Genomic DNA, 22,200 nt, shown 5'->3' with positions numbered 1-22,200 from the left:
ATTCACACCTAATTAATTTTTCATTGATTTATGCTCATTGACATTTGTGCCAAAGCAGGAAGTGGCGCCATATTCTGAAAGTGCGTCAGAGGAAGTCGGGATGGATGAGCGGGCAGCGAACCCTGCGAGTCATTGTGGAGGTTTTAATTCAAACACAAACCACTTTCCTTTGTCGTGACCGAGTGGTTTAGTCGCCTCCAGAATGTGCCGCATGTGTGTGTGTGTGTGTATAGAGTGTGTGTGCGCTCCTACACCCCGAGCCTTCTGGCCTTGACTCGTCCCATGACTCCGAGTCTATCTGCCGAGGCGCTAATTGATGAAGAACCTCGACCTTTGTCATGTTTTGTCAGAACACGAAGGCCTCGTTGCCGGATCCTCACATCACCGACGCTCCAAGTTCTGCCATATGTCGGCGCCATGTGTTCCGTCTCACCAGCTGGGAACACTCAGTGCTGAGCTCGTCTCATTCCGTCTGGAAGTGCGACTGTGCCGCTCTAGTCTGGGTCCAGGGCACCGACGGGTTTGGAATTGTAAGACGTCGCGGCTAGTTTAGTTGCGAACGTCCCGTCTAGCTCAACGGTTTGAAGGTGGAAGGGTTTGAAGGTGGAAGGGATCAGGGTTGATGGTTTAATTCCTCTGATGCCCTGATATGAGGTGCTACAGGTGAAGGGGGGGGGTGTTATTTCCTCACCCTTTCACCTCTCTCCACTAATTTCTCTGATGTCACTGCTCAACCGTTACCGTGTTGCGATCAATGCATGTAGGAATTTTCACTACTTAGGGAACTTCTAAACCTTTACTGACAAATATACACTGTTTATATTCACCACAACTCCAAATAGTATATAACGTGTTTCTATCAGCTGCAGGTGTGATGTAATGCAGGTTTCCTTACCTGGTTTGGTGAACGAAACTCTTGGTTGTCATTCATGTACATGTTGTCACCATCAAACTGTGGACAGAGACAGAGAGGAGACGTTAGCATCACAGGCAAGAGGAGGATTCCTGGAGAGATAAGAAATTGGGGAGCTGATAGAGGAGGAGGAGGAGGTGAAGGGAGAGCTAAAGGAGGAGGAGGAGCAGGAGGAGGGGAAGGAGGAGAAGCAGGAGCAGTAGGAGGAGGAGGAGTAGCAGGAGGAGGAGTAAATCTCTTTACGGGTGGCCTGATGTGTGAGCCTAATGACTTTGTCACTTTGGCTAAACCTCGTGGTGGCATGGCAGCGTGGGTAATTACTGTTCGTCAGCGGGCCCGATAATTAGGCTACACGAGCGCGGTGACGAGAGCCGGGCTTCTCCCTGTGGGCTCCAATGTGTGTGTGTGTGTGTGTGCGTGTGTGTGAGAACCAGTGTGAATAAATCTGTGTGCATACAGTAGTAAATGTGTGTGCGCGCCCGTGTTTAAAGCTGTGGAACCAATGTGTGTGTGTGAGTGTGTGTGTGATTCCTGCACAGTGAAGGCAGTGGCAGTACGATATTTCGAGTGTGAGGCAGGTCGGGAAAGTCCTTCCTGCTGCTACTGACTGGCTGCTCCTGAGCCAAAGCCTCTCAAAAGTCTTGACTCCAGATTGTGTGGGCAACAAATGAAGACAAAACAAACACACACACACACACACACACTGCGTTTTCAGCTCCAGTGTCTGCGAGAGAGTGAGATCCTGTCACACAAACGGCTCAGGTGCCAAACGCTGAGAAGTGAACCTCAGCACAGTCAAGGAGAGTGAGGAAGAGGAGCGGGTGTGACCTTCGTTTCCCAGCTTTGCCGTAACACAATTTCAGCAAATGGAACAAACCTTGACTCTGGCTGGATAATGACGCTCGTGCACGTGTAGGGGGGAGGAGGGTGTGTGTGTGTGTGTGTGTGTGTGTGTGTGTGTGTGTGTGGGGTGGCACATGTCAAATAAAGGCCCCGTTTTGTTTGTTGGCTGAGGCGGTTTGTTGTAATATAAACATACAGGAGATTGAAGAGGAAGGCGGCAGAGAAAACATGATCAAACTAGACGGCATTCCACGTCAAATTCCTCAGATGTGGAAGATACGAGGGCCTCTTTTCCATCAGGGGGGGGTGGGTGGTCCCCTCTAAGTGCCTGAGGAGAAAACTCCACCGAAACGCTTCAATAAGACAAACGTGCGGCGGATATTAGCCAAGACAAAATGGATCAGAAGATATTTGATTCAAAAAAAACAAAAACGGACGAGCAGGTAGACTAATAGACGGAAATGGGGAGAATTCCTGGGGGTGAAATCCAATACGGGCAATGGTGGAAAGGGAAAGTGCCTCAATGAGCTTGTGTGTGTGTGTGTGTGTGTGAGAGAGAGAGAGAGAGAGAGAGAGAGAGGGAAGGAGAGAGAGAGAGAGAGAGATAACTGTACATTATTGCAGGAGAAAGAGGCGGGAATGAGCGTCTGCCTCGGGGCGATGGTTGGCTAACGATGCGTATCATGGAAACCCTTGTGAGGATTCACTTGCTTATTCTAATAATTACATTTACATTTAACCACCAACACGAAACGGAGACAAGTGCCGCGCGTATGCTGCATTTACGTCTCAATTACGCCGCATGTGTCCATCAGGATTAAGCCCACGGAGCTGCGCAGACACACTGACACACACACACATATGCTTATTTAACGGGAATAACCGAACGGCGGCCGATCCTGTTTGCATGCCGGCGCTAATTGGCCCGGTGGTGTCTGTAACCCCGACGCGGAGCTGGGAGCGGCGAGAGGGCCAAAGTGATGTTGACCTTGGTGACATATCTGCAATAAACTCTTCACTCCCGCTATGAAAAGGCTCTCGTCCTCGCCTAACTGAGCAATTCCATTCCACTGAATTCCGCTCTGATATCAGCGGTGACACGAGGCATTTTAAGAGCTTCTCCAGGATAAGATTCTCCTCGCTGGAACGAGAGCACAGCCCATGAATAACACCTCTTTATTTATTTCTTTACTACACAAAAACACTAACGGCACTCGGACTCCCCCCCCCGGTTCACCGAGAGGAACACACACACACATCAACCGGCGAAGTCTTGTCGCCGCGTTTTTCAGCCGTTAACTCTCTGCGATACGCCGACAAAAAGGCCCGACAGAGAGCCTGGAAAGGTCAGCCATTTTGTGCTTCAACATGGCTGCCCATATATTCTGACGTAAAGCTGTTTCACCCTGTTCTTCTTCTCCCCGTCGTCCTCCTTTTGCACCGCCTCTCTCTCTCTCTCTCTCTTTCTCTCTCTCCCACTTAAAATACCAATTTATCCTCGGCTCAATGCTATCAGCTCTGCCATTACTCCACATTTACTGCACAAATCATCTGCTCCCTCTCTCTCTCTCTCTCTCTCTCTCTCTCTGTTGCTCCTTTTCTCCTTCTTTTTCGCTCACTCTTACAGTACCTTCCCCTCTCTCTCTCCTCTCCCTTTCCTTTCCCATGCTCTCATCTTCACCACCTCTCTATCTTCCCCTCTCTTTCTTCAGCGGGCCTTGGCATCGCTTTCTCATCGGCAGTCTAATTGGGCATTCTGCCTGAGACAAGGGCCTCATTAAGCAGTAATTACACACATGTTGTTTTCGGCAAACATCTCTGTTTGGATTGCTTTGCATGGTAATTGTTCAGCAGGGACCACTGCTCGCGATGTTTCCCTCTGTGACACACGTGGTGCTGGGAAAGAAGAATAAAAACACGGGGGATTGGGATGGAGAGGAGTTAAAGAGGGGAGGGGGGCGGGATCGGAGGAGAGAGAGGAATAATAACAGGCTGCGGAGGAGAGAGGGATTGAGAAATAAAGAATGTGAACGAGCGAGAGAGAGGTAGAGGTAGAGAGAGAGGGAGGGAGAGAGAGAGAGAGGGAGAGAGAGAGGAAGGGAGGGAGGATGAGAGCGATGGAAAAGGGAGAGAGAAGACAATGAATAAACGAGGAAGAAAGAAGAAAGAGGTGGATTCAGATTCAGAGAAGAGTAAACCAAGTGGAGGGATGGAGAGAATGGTGACGGAAGAAGATGAAGAAGAAGAAGAAAGAGAAACGGGTAAATGAGGAAGACAGAGAGAGAGAGAGAGAGAGAGAGAGAGAGAGAGAGAATCCCAGAAGTAGGTCACGCCTCGCGATCGGCGACAAAGCTGAAGCGTTTCAAAAATAATGAAGCCACAAGGTGGAAGTAATACTAACTAACACATCCAGGCAAAACATGTAATATTTACAGAGCAGTAATGGTGCAGCACAATGGAGGGAACTCCTCATCTGAGCTGCAGGAGCCGAGGCCACATTACAGACGAGGAGAGCGAGCCAGGGAAGATTGTTTTTGATTGATGGACAATTCATATAAGCTCCTCATCGAGCCCACGAGGCAACATCTGTTTGTGAAGGGGGGGTAAACTGCTGGTGTGTGTGTGTGATGTCATTACTGTTTGGTCATTAGAAAGAAAAACGATTGCGCCGACGCAACAAACGCAAACGAAAAACTACATCCTCTTCACTTTGAAACGTTTTCGGGGGAATGAGCCTCATAACTTACAGCTGGGACTCCAAACAGACGGGAAAAGATGAATCAATGATCCACAGCAGCTTTCAGAGACTGGACTTATTTATTTGCTCTCTGAATAAGCTGCTGAGTTGCTCAGATGAGGCGTTGGTCACCACTAGGGGGAGCTAAGTGTTACAGGCTTGCCAAACAAAGCTAAAGCTGTTTAAATAAGTGGCTGTAGATTATCGGGGTCCCACTTAATAATGTCACAAGGCTGCTTGGTCTGACCTCGAACAGCGCCCTCTACAGCCAGAGAAAAGCCCTTACAATAGACATCACCGCCCCCTGGTGGTGAATCAGATTGGAGCTTGACAGAGAATCACTTCACTTTTCAAGCTCCTGTGGTTCATCTGTGATCTTGTCAGTGAGGCTGGGTGCCAGATTCTGGTTTGCTTGGTTAATAACCTTTGTACATGATGATAATGACGTGTGTGTGTGTGTGTGTGTGTGTGCGTGTGTTTAAGTGGCAGCATACACAGTGTACGTCCAGGACAGATCAGAGCCTCTAACAGCAGAGTTTGCACATAAAGACGTCACGGTGAGTCAGATTTATTTCCAAACTAATATCCAGGTGAAAGTTTGGGAACTTTCCAACGTATAAAAGGGGAACGTATAAGCAGAATGTGTAATAGTTGTGACTTTAAAAGCCTTTGCCGGTACACTAAGTCTCTAAAAATAATTCTCTCACCGAGCGGAATTAATAAGCCCAGAACAGTACACAGCCATTCTGTGAAGAAAGGGGTGCTGCTGAGGTGGGGGCTCATGCAATATGTATGCCCGTTTGAGCACCCTTCTTCCTCATCTTCCCCCTCTTCTCTTTATTTCTCTTTTTACATCTCTCTCTCTCTCCTCCCCCCGCCCTCCCTCTCCTTCTCCCTCCCTCTCTTCTTCTTCCTCCTCTGTTCAATTAGCTGTGGGAAAGACCTGACAAACCTCAACCTGAGACAATGTGCCTCTGAATTTTGATGTTGCCCAACTTGTCACAGTTGGTTCAAAGCCAGACGAGACAGAAGGACGGAAAGAAAGACGCGCGTACACACACACACACACACACACACACACACACACACAAACACACACAAACACACACATGCATGCATGCACGCACAAGCACAGGGGGAGAGAAAGAGGAAGAGTGTGACACAAAGAGTGAGAGGCAGAATAAGACAATTTGGGTGAAGAGTGAAACAGGCAGAGGAGAGAGAGAGAGAGAGAGAGAGAGGGAGGGAGAACTAGAGAGAGAGAGAGAGAGAGAGAGGGAGAAAGAGAGAGAGACAGGAAAAGAGAGAGAGAGGGAGAAAGAGAGAGAGAGAGAGACCATAGTAACGACTGTGATGTTGCACCACGCCCCAAGCAAACAATGAACATGGGCAAACAATGAACATGGCACACACACACACACACACGCGCGCACGCACATACACACACACACACACATACGCACATACACACACAAAGCCCATAAAGAGCACAGCCTGTGGCCATGGCGACACATGCTCTGTTGTCGTTAGATAAGGGAAACAGGGCCTCTTCCTGGGTGTGAGAGTTTGATCCTACACACCCACACTGCACACTCTGCACACTCTGCACACTCTACACACACACACACACACACACACACGCACACACTACACAGGCGTGCACTTCCGTCTGCAGCCAATGCCGGGGTCATAGCCACCAACCTCCAGCAGCTCATGCATCTCCACCTTTATCGTCAGCATGATTCATTTTCATATGCAAAGTGTTGTTTGTCTGAGCTGCAGGCCAGCGGACCACAGAGGCGACCGGATCAGATTTACACAAGATACACCCAGGAGGTTCCTCCATCTCGCCCTGAGATTTAGATGGAATTCATTGGCCTCGCGCCATCCCAGACAGTACTTAGCGGAGGGAAGGGAACACGCGCTTTGTTTTGGTGTAACACATTTTGCTCAAAGACGCGTTAAAAGGAGGATTTTGTTTTTATTACCACTGACGGTTCAATTCATCAGATCAGCTGTGAATGTTTGCTGTTTGCTCTGATTAGCTCCGACGCACAATGAAACTATACCACTACACAAACACACACACACACACACACAGCGCCATTCCCGTCACAAAACAAAAAAAACTTTTCACACAAAAGACTTGTGGCGCGTTCCAGCCTCCACCCAGGCGGCTCTGATGTGTAAATAAAGACGCAGGGCTGAGGCGTCATTCATCCACTGGAGCCACCACAAAACACAACCAACAGTCAACTGCAGAGTTGGTGTGAAATGGGAGGGCAGATTGAGGAGAAAAGAAACGTGTGTGAGCGTGCGTGTGAGTGTGTGGAACAGGGCCAGGTGGGGGTGGTGCTAAATGAGGTCTTGTTTCCACTGTGAACCAAGTTTCAGTGTGAGCCTGTGAGATCACAACTGGATAAAAATGATGATGGTGATACACACACACACACTCACGTACACACATGCACACACACACACACACACTTTTAGCAGGAATCACAGGTCAATGGCTTTAAAACGATGATAGTAGTTTGAGTCTGATTTGGTTTTGTGAACAGCTTATCACAATAAGCCTCAAAGCTTCATCGTTTTGTTCGCATCACTGATTTAAATTCTGTTCCACCTTCACGACTAATGCAAAACAAATGAGCAAATGAGTGGAATTACAAACTGGATCATGACAAAAATAATACTACTAATACTACAACAAGGAAACTCACCTGCTACACTTGTTACAGTTGCTTCCAAATGACAGAAGTTACATATAGTTTTATAAAAGGGCCGATTGAGGTACTACACAGGGTCTAAGTTGTGTTTTTATGAGTCTACATATACCACATAAGTATGGCGGGCCTCCATAAAGTCGCCAAGTGGTCCTGCGGTATTTTTAAAACTTCATACAAATAAGGGATTTGACTGAATCCTGTATGACTCTGTATGACTCTGAGGCCTCCACTCTACAGTGAGACAGCCCTGTCTCACTGTAGAGTGGAGGCCACAGTCAGGTATCAGGTGCGCTTTTATAAGCCGCTTTAGGGTCAAGGGGTGCGGTTGTTTCATTAGCTGGATAAAAACGGTCACTACACGACTTACAGTGTGTGTCTGCCGTCTATCAGCCGTCTGGATCTGAGTGCAAAAGAGGTCACAGAGCGACGCGTGCCACGTGTGAGCGAGTGCGTGGAGGTACGGCAGGGGGAACGAAAAAAAAACACATATGTATGTCAGACCAAAGTGCCGCCCACACGGCCTCCCTCATCCTGCCACTGTGGCCTTCAGCAGCCTGCCTGCTAACCAGTGCTGGGAAACACTTTCTTACCATCAAGCAGCAGAAGCATCGCACGCGTTCAAGCCGCGAGCCCCAGCAGGTGCAACAGTGCTAAACTTGACAACAAAGGGAAGGCGGTTATCCCAGCCTGTCTACCAGACAGTAAATAAGTGTCAGTTGTTGCGTCCGTACAGTGTGTCCATGTGTGTGTGTGTGTGTGTGTGTGTGTGTCTACGTGTGTGTGAGGTTTCTCTGGCAGCAGGAGAGGATGCAGAGCAGAAGCCACTTTTAACTGACTGGGGTAAACAGCGATGAGAGGAGATAAAGGGCAGAGTGAATGTCAAGTTCCCCAGCCCTTTGCCTCTGCTCACCGCAGCATCAGATAACTGCAGCAGGAAAAAAAAGCTCTGGTTTCCTCTAGCATATAATTGGTTATCTTATTGCAATCTACTGCTCTTTTGCTTCTGCAGAGAATGAGGTATGAGAGAGAAAGGGGAGAGGAAGAAGAAGAAGAAGAAGAAGAAGAGGAAGAAGCAGCCAGGTTGAATGTTGACTGTTCTGTCAGCGACTAAAAGAAATCATCACGAGCGAGAGGAAATGGATCAATCTATTTCCACGGCTGTCTTCTCTTATTTCAATTATTGGGAGAAACACAAAAGGTTTTGGCTGCGGGTTTGGTTCACGTCTCCCTGAAGCACAAATATGATCGTGACTCGAGCGTACAGCAGAGGACAAACAGAGACAGGAGAAGACACTATAAAGACGCAGAACCGCTGGAATCGTCCCGTCGAGCTTCTCACCTAACCCTTTTAACCTAACCCTAACCCTTCTAACCTAACCCTAACCCTTCTAACCTAACCCTAACCCTTCTAACCTAACCCTAACCCTAACCCAACTGTATGATCCTTAGCGATGGGAACATTCAGTATCAACACGACGAAACATCTACGCCTCGTGTATGTGTATTTTCCCCCTGTGAGGCGTCTTCGCAATAAAGTTAATTCCTTTAATCCGTTCCACAAATATTGGCTGAGAAGATGAACGTTAAAGTTCTGACAGGACTTTCAGATTCTCACTGTCTTTGTTTCTACAGAAGCTTGTTTGCGTGACCTGACACCCGTCTAATGAGCTGTTAATTTTCACACCTGAACGATGACTTCACACGTATGTTACCACAATTAACATACTTAACAACTGGCGACACGTGAAATTTCCCTTAATGGTTTCGATTCCTGACTGCGAACACAGGGAATTTTCAAGTTTGTTGTGTAATTTATGAACAATTTACTTTCTAATACTTTGTGTATTTACAGTATGAGTGTGAGCGTATGAGTTTGTATGAGATCGTACAAGGGCTTTATTTTTTAATTTATGAACAGTTGAAAAAGCTATAAATTGCTGTTTTTTCATCATTTTTAAATTTTGAATGAAGATTGTGACTTGAACCTGGCGAGCGTCTGAAACCAGATTAGCAAAACAACGCAATTCTCCCTTAAAATAAAAAAAAAGCCAAACTTCCAGGGGACCCAGGATGGACCCCTGAGGCATTCAACAGGCCAGAGAGCAAAACAGTTACAGGTCAGGCAGATGTGGAGCTGGGCTACTGTGTCTCACCCCAGCGGGCAGTCTTTTCCGTGCTGGACTGATGCCTGGAGGGGGGGCAGTGTGGAGCCTAACCCCTCGCTCGCCCACACTGTACTGGGCCTGTGGTTAGAGGGAAAGCAGAGGAAGGAGGGAGGGAGGGAGGGAGGAAGAGAGAGAGAGAGAAGACAAAAGTGGGGAAGGAAACGAGACGGCGGGGCTTTAGTTAGTGAGGTATAAGCAGGGCATTTGTAAAGGCACATGTCAACCCCCCCACACATTACACACACACACACCACCCCTGTGAACGTTTCCCTCTCTCTCCCTCCTGCCCAGCACACGCGTGCAGGAGTGGGGGGGAGTAATGACATGAGACTTAACACGGTGACTCCACGCAGTGCGGCGCTGAGAGAAGAATGGAGGTTAATGAGCTGACATCCCCCCTCCACCCCCAAAACACGCCTCCTCCCCGTGCACACCCTCCCTGCCCTCTTACAGCTCGCTGACAAGCACACAGAGACGGCCCCCTGCAAAGACGACGAAGGCTGAACGCTGAACGCTGGCACCGAGCCAAGGATCGCCGAGCAACAAGTGGAGTCGCGGCGGCCGATGAACGTGCGGCTCAGAGCTGTTTCTGTACTCGGTGAGACTCCTGTAATCGAAAGTCATCTAAATAAAGAGAGTGTGACCTGCAACCACCCGATCATGTAATCAGAAGAGAACATCATGGGAAACTCCTGACCAGCCACAGAAGAAAATTACCAAAGGTTAAGTTAACCACCGCTGCTGTCTTACCGGGGACAAGCAGCTCTCGCAATCTAACCGCAGACCGCTGCCTGAACGCATCACGCCAAAGCAGAACATACAGTGAAGAACCAAACGGGTCTGTGCGATCTTGTGGCTGTGCAAGATGCTAAATAAAAACCTCAGCTTGACTTTAAGTTGCATCAGAGGAAAACCGACACGTAAAGGTGACAATTTATAACGCCACGCAGTTCATCTGAGCCCGAATGTGAAGAAATAAAAGTAAGTAAGAGAGAGAGAGAGAGAGAGAGGGATAGAGAGAGACAGAGAGAGAGAGAGAGAGAGAGAGAGAGAGAGAGACTACAAATGCGAGGATGATTCAGAAAACCGACGGAGGCTTTTCAGAGCAGAGGCTACAAATGCCATTTCATGAGCCTGGTTAAAGGTTAAAGGTTAAAAACAAAGACGCTTGTGTTGCGTATCTATGTGGGTACAGTATGTAAACGCCGGCTAAAGAAATTTGCTTTAAAACAACAACAAATGTCAGAACGATGGGCGGCGAACATCAACGGAAAATACCCAACTGTCATTGCCGCGGTGCCTAAATTCCCTCAAAGGAAACGAGCGAACATATGAAGAAACACATTTGTAATTGATAGTAAAACGCGGTCGAACTCTCGTGCAAGAGCCGAAGCACAATAGAGGATGAATGGTGGGTCATTAGCGGCCATTGTGAATCTTTCCCAGTGAGTAATTTGCAGGGAGGCTTGTGCATTTTTAATACTCTTAAACTGGAGTGCCCTACGAATACAAACTCTATAAAATAATAACAGGCGTTTCACCTTCGCACTATCTGAGCCTCTCAATTATTTACCGCTAATGAATTGCCTCGGGCCGTCTTCTTCCCGAGCACAATATCAACCCTCCCGGAGAGCCTGAATCAGCCCACTCCAATACTTAAGTACATTTACTCAATTATGCTCACTGTCCCTTAGAAGAAAGAGACAAGGACGCACTGTGCCGCCGTCCCTCCGCCCTTTGTTCCTCACGCAGCACCCAGCCTTGGTTTGACTCCAGATTACAGTCGCTTCTTGATTAGTTTCCAGTCGGAGCGTCCACGATGAGGGAGGGAACTCGATGAAAAGGACGTTTACAGAACGGTCGTGCAGTCGTTGCCAAGCGTCCGCCGTGCTCGGAGCGCTCTGCTGCCAAACAGGCCACCCAGGGGCCCTCAAGCGGGCGGGGACACACACAAACACGCTGTAGGGTTCTTCACCGGGCCAGAGAGTCAGTGTGAACTGGTTATTCGCCAAATTTCAGGACTCACAGAGTGAGGGCTTAGTCTGAAAGCTGAGACTAAGTGAGGGACACAGGAGAAGACCAAGGGGAAAACTGCTGGCTCGGGTTGGAATTTCCTTTCACATTTTCTGTAACTTTCTCTGTCAGATGGTTACGATCCCTCCCCTCCTCCTCCTCTCACACTGAGTTTAGCTCCGAGCCTCTCTGATGGTCGTCCCTTCTCTTTATCTCGTACGGTTTTGAGCATTTTGGGACGTGAGGCTCTGAAGTCGCCATGTCTCTGTGGTCTCACACGTGATCATCTCTCCCATCATCACACACGCTCATACGGCTTCGGCACCTCCGGAGCAGAGAGCCTTTAGGGATTCACACCCGCAACCAAAACTGCCACACTAATTAACCAACGCGACCGGTAAGAGCACCCATCAGATTTCTGTCCGAGCCACAATTGTTACAAGCAAACGGAGACGGAATAGACAAGAAATGAGGCGAGTCGTGGCGCTCGGTGCGGGGAAACGTTGGATAACCTTCCACAGTCTATAAAACGCAGCACCTAAGTGACTGCAAATAGCTTCAACCATCTGTTAGCCTGCATCTATAGGGGACAACCTCACAGCAGGGGGCGGGGCAGGGGGGGGGCATCTGTGTTTGTGTGGCGCTAATTCTGCTTTACCTACTGTTGATTACGCTCATTTATTCCATCTGATGGCTGTAAAACACACACACACACACACACACACACACACACACACACACACACACACACACACACACACACACACGCACGTTCAGCTCTGTTCTTTGTTTTTCCGCTTCCTCATTGCACTTGCCGTGACGTTATTCGCTTTATTGTTTAGGCAAATAATCTCAAATGGTGTAAGAGTCACACACTATCTACCGTGTGCGCGTGTGTGTGTGTGTGTGTTTGCTGATGTAGCTCTGCCATTCTCTTCCTCTTTTTCCAGTATTTGCGTGTGTGTTGTTTACCAATGTGCACCTTTTCTACATCTGGGGCTCAACAATCACATCTATCATCATCATCAACGTGCAGATCTGCCCGTGTGTGTGTGTTGTCTGTTGGTGTGTGTTGTACAGGAGCCCAGTAGCGTTCGGGCCTGGGGGTGGACTCCACGCTGCCTGGATGTAGCGGTGGCTCTCTGCTGTAACTACGCCTCAGTTTGAAATGAAAGTGCAGAGGATTCGTGTTCCTGGACAGCTGGTGGCTGTGAAATTCCAAATCAGTGGGAATATAAAAAAAAATGAAATCCAGTGAGGGAGGGAGGGAGGGAGGGAGGGCGAGTTTGAAAGAAAACATATACTATTTTCATTTCAACTGCTTTAGGGATTAAAGCTTGGAGCTCCAGAAAAAAACTGCATTAAAATAATCCACCATTTGCATGTTTTATCTCACAAAGGGAGCTCACACACACACACACACACACACACACACACACACACACACACACCAACCCCCACTCTCTCGCTCCCTCATACTTCTCTCCTCTCGTCCCTCCCCCAACCACACGTACACACACTCATATGCACATAGCGCATATACACACACTGTCATCATACATACACACATTCACGCAAGCACGCACACACACACTCACACACACACACACACAGAGATCAACCTGCTGCCATCTGCTCTACGCGCTGAGTACAATCCTCGCAGAATACATTATTCACTACAATACATCACATCACATTCCCTCAATGTCACAGCCTTGTGCAGAGGAAGAGAGAGAGAGAGAGAGAGAGAGAGGAAGAAGAAGGGAGAGAGAGAGAGAAAAGAAGAGTGAGAGGAGATTTGGTCTGTTACATGGTAGAGAAAATTAAAGACGGTTTGATTTGGCTTTTAGGGTGAAACGCGGCTGTCAAAGAAACTTAATGTGGAAATCCTCGACAGGGAGGTGTGTGTGTGTGTGTGTGTGTGTGTGTGTGTGTGTGTGTTTGTGTGTGTTTGTGTGTGTGCGTGTGTGAGAGTGTGTGAGTGAGTGAGTGAGTGTGAAGGTGAAGGATAACGACACGGCTGATAAAGCGAGAGAGCAGAGAGACGTAAAGACCAAACACAGAAAAACAAGAATAGATTGCAGATTGGTGTGTTTACATGTTAAGCTCGTCCCTGTAATACGTCGCTCTGTACGTATTGTGTGTGTGTGTGTGTGTGTATGTGTGTGTGTGTGTGTGTATGTGAGTGGTGCCACAGTGAAGGGGAATGAACAGCTGGCAGTCCCACACTTGACTAAGTATTGACCTGTTTTGCATTCACCTGTTATTCAGCCGAACTTAATGTTTCCCCTGGCCGGCCTCCCGTGCCTCCCAGCTGCCAATAACCAGGATGTGTCAGTCTTAAGTAATCCCTCACAGTCGTTTGTCCCAGTTTGCTAAATGTCATCTTCAAAGACATCCCATCAAAAAAATCATGTTTTTACATTCATTATCACACTTAGAGGCAATTAGGAGAAAGTTTAACGCAGAGACTTTTACCTGTAAGTGTGTTTTTACACTCTAACAGGGTGCAGGTGATCTCCTGCCAGCACACAATTAGCCTCTGAGAAGGTAATTTGCCTGTCTAAATGCCCATTTGAATGGGAGAGAGCCTCGCTCGCCCCGTCTCCTCCCCTCTCTCTCTTTTTTTCCCAACCTCCCTCCCTCCCTCCACCCGTTTTTTTCCCAGATGCTCTCTGGGCTCTCGTCTGTGTTTGGGCTGCGACTGCGAGGGGTCACCGCCTGCTTTGTTCTCACACGTGGAGCCCCTGACTTTGTGTCTGTGTGTGTGTGTGTGAGTGAAAGACACACACAAGCACACACACCGTCTATGAATGATTACATAAATGGGTGTGTGTGCATGAACATAAAGTCAAGAAGTGTGCAAATTTATCCCACTCTCTGTACAGTGTGTATGTATGTGTGTGTGTCTTTCCCACTGCTCGTGTGTCTGTGTGTGTGTACGAGCTCAGTGCCAGGTCTCTCTAATGAGTCTGTCAGGCGCTGTTAGCGACGGCGTGCTCCCCTGGCTCAGCGCACTCCTACAGACACACTGTGATTAGCCGGGCCAACGGCACGCCACCGGGCCAGATTAAACACTCACCACGCCGCCAGGGAACACACACACACACACGCGCACACACACACACACACACACACACACATACACACACTGAGAGCTTCATCATCACCGTGCCTCTTACCCTCCTCTAATACTGTAATACCGTTTCTGCCCTCCAGAGCCGACCAAAGGTGCTGACGCCGCTTTTATTGGAGATTAATTTGAAATGTAAACACAACATGAGCCAACTATCGCTAAGGCATTAAGAAAAAGCAAATATTTCATTAATCTGTCCTCCTTTATTGAATTCTTGCCTGGTTGTAATCTCGAGCATCAGTCAGAATTAAGGCCGACCCTTCTGGCTCTGCGGCTTTCAACGTCTTCATTACAGCGACATGATTCACTAATTACAGGTAATTAGGCTTTAATGAGGAGCCCAGATGAACGAGCAGATATGTAGACGAGGGCAGACGGGCCATCACATCATTTTTCATTCCTCCAGGGGCCGAGAACACAATCTGACTGGGCGCTACGGCAACGCTCTTCGCCCGTGATTTAGCTGCTGCTATAGCCGCCGCTTTCGTACGCAAACCTGTTGTATCGGAACACATCGGGTTTCTACTTGGCTGCAAGGGATGGAATATATCCCAGCATGCTTTGGGGCCTGAGGGAGGATGGAACAGGGACAGTCTGGAGAGGAACCCTGACCTTTGGGGCGTTAAGTTAAAATGAGAACCTGTACGACCCGAAGTGTGTTCACAGGAGGAGAGCGGTGCGGTCTGAGATCAGAATGTCTCCTCCAGTACGAGACAGGAAGCAGCCGTTGCTTTTACATTGAGGTGAGGGTGAAACACGTGAGGTATTTTGGATGCTGAGTGAGGGTCACGACCCCCCCGTCAGGGGGGTCGTGACCTGGAACCTCGAAAACACCCGGGGCAACCCGGGGCAACACGGAGCAGAGGGCTGTGAGGGGAGCCGCGGTTCTGGGTGTGAAAGCTTTGGGCCGGCTCAGACTGAGAGCCTCTGAAGACGAGCAGGCAAAAGTGAGATTGAACTAATAACTCTCTGACACGAAAGAGCAAAGTTTATATCCCGGACGTGCTAAAAGAAAAAGTCCCTACGAGGGGACGCCTCTCCCGCCTCTGGTGCCAGCTGGCCTATTTTTACTCCTCCGTGTGGCATCTCAGGGCTTTCCTTCCTTGTCACCGCCGTGTTTCCTGTCATCGGTGCAGTTACCGACACTGTCAGTCTAACCGTCTCTCTCTCTCTCTCAGATGTGGTCGCAGATTCCTGTCATCGTATCCGACACAGGCGCCTTCTGTTGCCCTCTTTGGTTTTAATCGATTTAAAATGATGATTTGTTCACAACCGGCGAACGCTAGTCGTCCCAATTCTGATTTGCCGAAGATTTAAGTGTGTGAATCGTTGTTTGTCATGTCTTGTTTTGGGGCCTCGGGGATCAGAATTCCCTCGCCGTTCCCTTTCATCAATCAATGGAACCAAAAGCGAAGATGTGAGATGCAACAAGTGCTGAGATCTGCCCCGTTTGGTTTCTGTCCCACTATTTCCCACGATCTGTAACACTTCTCCTCTCATTTCCCTCAGTTTGTTAGTATGACTTAAATCCAGGGCCGCAGGATTAAGATATCAATGGAAATTAACCCTTTGTTTACAGCACACATTCAATTTGTGCTAAAACAACAACCCCCCTCACCCCCCAACACACATACACATATACACACACACCTCCTCCTCCTCTAAAGCATATTTATCATGATGTCATATGGCCCCCCTCAGCCCCCTCCCCCCTTGTCCCAAAATGTACAGAATGTGATCGACTGTACCGTGAGGCACAATGGAGTAATTGTGTGTGTTTTCTTTTTTTTTTCCTTGGCCCCTGGAGGGAAAATATGAGGGAGGAAGAGGAGGCACATCGGGCGCAGGATGTGTGCCTTGCAGCCTGGTAAGACGCTCGACGGCAGCGAGTGGCAGCGGTATAAATGAGCAACTATTCTGGGTGGTAAGTTGGGATCCCGACCTCCATTACTGCACAGCTTTAGCAGCTTTCTTAGCTTTTTAACGTCTGGCTGTATCATATTTTTTTCCGCGGCGCTTTTACTCACTAACAGATTTAATAACTCTTCTCTCGGCGGGCAGAGAAGCTGTATATTAGGCCTATACGTTTCAAACCAGCCCAAATAGCTTCCAGATGTATATGTGTGGGCAGAATTCCATTATGGAAGACAAATATACGTTTGGACTTAAAATGATAAACAATGAAATGCCAATAGACTGCAGAGAGTTGGCCGTCCTCTTTGTACTGTAGCTCTGGTCTAGAGTGACACACAGAGCCTCTTTTGTTCTGCCACTCATTGCTTATGTTACTGCAGAGCACTAATGCACACAGATCGATAGCATACTTTCCATTTCAACACATCATGCTGATGTACGGACACACAGTTGGAATTGATCCCGTCCTGTCAACACAAAGTTTGAGCTCCGTGTATCTTTTCCCCTGCAATGCAAAAGCAGAGCGGGGAGGAAAGCGGCGTTCGTTTGTGGAACCTCGTGGCGGCATTCAGGCCTCGTTGGAAGGGTCTCTCTCTCTCTGTCTCTCTCTCTCTCTCTCTCCCTCTCTCTGCCTCACAATGGCCGAGTGGGACGCGATGTAACCCAAGCGACGGCACAGAACGTCGCGATCCAAAACCCAACATCTGGCCCTTTCACATAAATCAGATGTAAAAATGTCCTGGCGCTCTCAGCTGCCTTTTCTTATCCATTTTAGACATTTTATGAGGAGGAAGAAACATCAAACTGGCTCAAATAAAACTATTCTGAAACAGCTATAAAGTCATAATGGCCATAAAACATGTGAACACGCCTGTAAAAGCATCGCTCTGACATGTAAAGAAATCAAAAAACAAACAATACATGTCGCCCGTCAGTCTTGAACAAACAAAACCAGCAAAATCAATTTCTTCCCCTACAGGAAGTCCACTGCACGCAGTCAAGGGGGCTTTTTTTGGTGTTTTGTTTTTTTTATGACCACCGCAGAAAGGTGCGAAAACACCAAGCGGGGTTTCAAGTAGGTAAAAATATCAATCAGCAAGTTTAACAAGTTACCAGTTCAAGACACACGCGGCACACACGCCAACTGAAACCTTTACTGATGCAACAGGGCCGGAAAACAGGAACTGGCGAGTCTGAGACGAGTCATCACGTGACACATATATGAGAGTAGAAGAAGAGTTACATGCTGCCAGGACTAAAAACTGAAATGATGCAATTTATGTGTGAAATTTGGTGGAAATTAAAGTTAAATTACCTAAATTAAATAAAAAACTAAATTAAATAAAAAATTGCAAAATTATTGTCTAATATCTACAATTGTATCTTTATTTGGCAGATTAAAAACGTCTATTTTTTGCACAGTGACCCCCACGTTTGATCACATTTACTCTTCACGTGTCCAAATTGGCTGATGGAGCAAACTGAAGAAGCGGTTTAGAGCGTAAACAAAGCCTGAATAAAACATATATACGTCTATATAAGAGCAAGACACTCCAGATGAACCTTAGTGTTTGGACCAAGAATGCAAATGAGTCAAAATGCTGAGCTGAATGTTGGAAGAATATCTCCTCTATATTCAGACAATGTGACAGATTTTGGGGAAGTGGAAACATTTACGACTAACTGGAATAAAAACTGAAAATGTCAAAGCGCGTCTGTCAGAGTGACACATGGCTGAGGGCTATACAGCGTGTCATTACACCTTAGACAATTACATCTGTCTGCTCACACCTCTGATCTGTCTCCCCCACTGCTGTCGAAGTTAAAGCGCAGGAAAACAACACAGGGAAGAAGTCGAAGTCGAATCAGAATAGGGTTTTTTTTTTCTCCTTCTCCTTCTTGTTCTTTTTCTTCTTCTCCCTCAGCTATGAATCATAAAATGGCCTCACGAGTCTTTTAAATCACAAACTCTCACCTCCTCGCAATATAGTAGCTGCTGCTTCTGAGGCCAAGATAAAATGTTTTCAATGATAACAATAACACAGCTCGCCTTGCTTCGATGAACCAAACCGCGAGAGGGAGAGGGAGGGTAAAAGACAGAGACAGAGAGGGAGGGGGAGAGGGAGAGAGAGTGAGAGAGAGAGAGGGAGAGAGAGAGAAGAAGGGAGAGAGAAGAAGGGAGAGAGTGAGAGACAGAGCGAGGGAGAGCGAGAGCTGCTACGCACTAATCTCATTACCTTCCCTTCCTGGCAAGAGTGAATATTCATTTCTCTCTGGCAACTGGCAGGAGGGTGACGAAAAATAGAAAAAAAAAATTCAATCGGGCATCCCAGCATTTCATTTTCCATGTAATTAAATCAGTTAAATGTTATAAAAACATGTAAACTCTGTCAATGACTTTGAGCCATTTGCATTTTTAATGAGGCCAGATTAATTCTAATAAGCAAGTTGGGCTAAGGCGATGACAGAGAGGCCTATTGTGTGTCTGTCACACTCATTTAATTCTGTCATTATGTCCCACATCCTATTACGATAATTGGCTTTTTATTCTCAATCAACAACTAACCGAGGCTATTAAGTAATAATCTCTGACTAGTGCACTTTTCACCCTAAACATCCCAGAAGTTCGCCACTTAAAAAAAAAAAAAACACAAATCGACGATAAAGAGGAAGGGAAATATGAAAGACGCAGCGACGCCCTGCTCCGTTCTGCCTACTCACCCCAAATGGGAAAGGACTTATGGGACACTGTATGTTGACACTTGGTATAGGGCGCAAAGCAAACACATTAGACGGTGGAAATGAGTATCGCCATCTTTTCTCAGCGAGGTAACTAACTCAGCAGGGAGGATCAACATGTCTTATGTTTTCAGCTATTTGCTCTCTCGCCTCCTGTGGGAATCACTCCGAAAGTAAATCTCGGAAGAATCTGGCGCCTAATTGGAAGTCACAGCTGTAAACACACAGGGGAAGAATTAACAGATTACAGCTGAGAAGAGGGAGAAGAAGAAGTGTAGTGAAGAAGAAACGCAACGGTAGCATAAATGGAAATAGAAGCCATAATCCACACCATGTGGAGTAATGTAAATGATAAAGGATCTTTAATTCATCATCTCCCATATCATGTAGAAACGAATAAGGAAAATCTCCCTCAAGGGCTTTAATCAAGTCTAGACACTGAGTAGACTCAGTCTGATTATACAAGTTATAATGACCTCACTCAGCATTCACTCGGGCTCAGAATTTATCAATCAACACTCAAAATCACTGAAAGATTGTGACAGACCACCGAACATCACTGCTACAATGGGTATGTACATTATCAAAACAAAGTAAAGCCATGTGAAAGCAGCCAATGGGTTGACTGAAAAATTCTGAGCTTGTCTCACATGGTCAAGAAGACAGGCTCAGAATTTATCAGTCAACCCATATGCCTGTTTAATTTTTTGCGGAAGTAGTACAAAATCTGATCAAATGTTTTAATTATAGACACGGGTTGATTATTAAGTTCTGAGCCCAACAAGTACCATATACGGTGCTTTGGTTATGATGGTAATGATGTGAGTATCATGCAGAATGTAAAGTTCAAACGGCACCCAAGGCTCTGTGAGTTGAACGACACAACTAGGCCAGTGCTCATGTGATTATGTACTTGTAGGCTGCTGCCCATGATTGTGGCTTTAAACTAGGTCAGCAACCAGCCTACTCACCTGATTTGGCCCCCTTGGCCTCTCCCCCAAACAAAAAGGCTTTAAGTGGAGGCAGTTTGGGTTTAGACGATGTCGTCACATCTGCTGTGGCACAAAGTGTCTCACATCAAAAGGAGATTAAGATAAAAAATTATATGTACGTATAGGCTCAGAACTTATCAATCAACCCTGGTGAAACCCCCTTTCGACATCAACAGCTCAACAGTTTCTGCCCACACTTTGGTGAGAAGGCCAAAGCTCACACTCACAGCACGAGCAACCAGGACCTGTTGTGGCGTTAACTCTGCGGTCAGGAACGTTCTCGGCCCAGAAAGCAGCACCAGCTAAGTAATGTGGCATTTCTGTGAAACAGTCACACAGGAAATGTACTTTTGGCCTTCACAGCACCGCGGTGACAGTTATCTGAAGCCTCAATCCAACCACAATCCAATTGTAATGCTAATGTTTTCTCACAAGAGAATAATCAAATGTACAGTGAATGCTGGAGGGGGAAAGATGAATTCCCCTGACGTTTAAAGTCTTGGTGTGTGCGGTGATGTTCCTGTAATCTCATTCAAATATAATCTCAGACTTGTGTGAGTTTGTGGGACGATTATGACCAAAACGAGTCGCGTGGCTTTACCACTGGGTTTTACTGCTTTCCGTTATCAAAGTCACTCAATGTAAATACAGTCAATCCATAAAGCACAGAACCGTGCGTCTGTAGAAGTTTGCTTAAACACACACACGATACATTGAACAGTGTATGATGTCATTTTACCTGTTGTGTAACATCAAACAACAGTGTGTTTGTCAGCCAGACTCCTCAGGCTTCATACATAATGGAGGACATTTGTTAGGCAGGACTGAACACTGGACACCTCTCACATCCAGGCTCCATGAAACATATGAAGGTACTACATGAATGCAAGTCTATATAATCACTCAGCTTTACTCTTATTTCCTTCAGTTGTTTCTTTTTTTTTGTAGCCTTCTCCTTCTTCTTCTTTCAGTTCACTTCTGTGTTCTATTATGGGGACATTATTAACATTTATGATCTCACAAAAGAAGAAGTCCACAGCCACACGATACAGCAGCAAGCGGCTATTTGCTATTTGCTTATCACTGACGCATTATTTGTATGTGAGCAGATATGTAAAATGAAAAATGCAGTAGAACAAGCTGTATTTTATAAGTGTTTAAATTATTATACATTTTTTTAATATTTAGTAATGAGTTTTATTAAAAAAAAACTATAGAGGATATAAAGGCTCAGAAGTTATCAATCAACCCTGCCTAAACCACTTTCAACATTAGATCTGTATTGGCATTAAACTCCAGTGTCAGTCAAATTCATTACCTTATACATCATAGATCCTATCAAACATCTTTCTATCTTTGTCACAAGCCGATTTGTTGTGCGATGCTGCGGTTTGTGTTAAATGGCGTCACCTGTAGTTTTGGAGTGTGCAGTGTGGAAACAGCAGGCAAGCTTTTATCCACATGTGACTTATGTCCGCTCTGCAATTGAAACACTCAAATCTGTCAATATAAGAATGAAGAAAAAGTTCCATAACTCAAGTTGTCCAAAGGGCCAGGGGGCTTTTCATGGTTTAATACTTCCTGTTTCCTCTCAACAAAATGCTAATGCAGTCATTTCACTCTTAACTCAGAAAAACGCTGCTAAACTTAGCCACGGAGCCGAGCGAGCTGTCAGTGTCCATTCAGTTGGACAGGTACAGCAAGAACGTATTAATTTTCTTGTAAGGGAGAAAAGCGCATGTTGATGGTTGGACAGCTCACACTGAGCTTCTGTGTGTCCTCGTGCATTAGTGTCCAAAGAGAGACGGAAAGACACAAACTATAGGCCACTAGACGGACTAACAACACGTGTTCTTTCTTATCAAACAGTTTCCTCTGCTCTCACTCACCGGCGCAGCGAGCGAGTCGTCGCTCTCTGCTGCTCACAGACGTTTCTCACTCCCACAAGCAATTTCACTTGTAGCACTCCAAAGACTTCATAAACCTTTTCATTTCACTGTAACACCTTATGAAAGTGCC

General features: G+C 46.7%; 1 protein-coding gene across 2 annotated transcripts in view; it reads right to left on the bottom strand.

Annotated features, from left to right (window-relative positions):
• The window catches only part of LOC143010885 (TOX high mobility group box family member 2-like), a 73,987-nt gene that overhangs the window by 36,828 nt on the left and 14,959 nt on the right, over window positions 1–22,200 (bottom strand). The window contains exons 2-3 of one of the 2 annotated variants that reach the window (XM_076163466.1): window positions 9,376–9,465; window positions 896–952 (exon numbers count right to left, since the gene is read on the bottom strand). In XM_076163466.1, the coding sequence (XP_076019581.1) occupies window positions 896–952; window positions 9,376–9,465 (147 nt within the window). The remainder of the gene's footprint in view (window positions 1–895; window positions 953–9,375; window positions 9,466–22,200) is intronic. The other variant, XM_076163467.1, reaches the window with a different exon arrangement.

The sequence above is a fragment of the Genypterus blacodes genome, unplaced genomic scaffold, assembly GCF_046128005.1.
Source record: "Genypterus blacodes isolate CSIRO-AG114 ecotype Tasmania unplaced genomic scaffold, CSIRO-AGI_Gbla_v1 ptg000131l_1, whole genome shotgun sequence".
NCBI lineage: Eukaryota > Metazoa > Chordata > Actinopteri > Ophidiiformes > Ophidiidae > Genypterus > Genypterus blacodes.
Note: the sequence above shows the minus strand (reverse complement) of the source record. Positions and strands in the feature narration are given on the sequence as shown.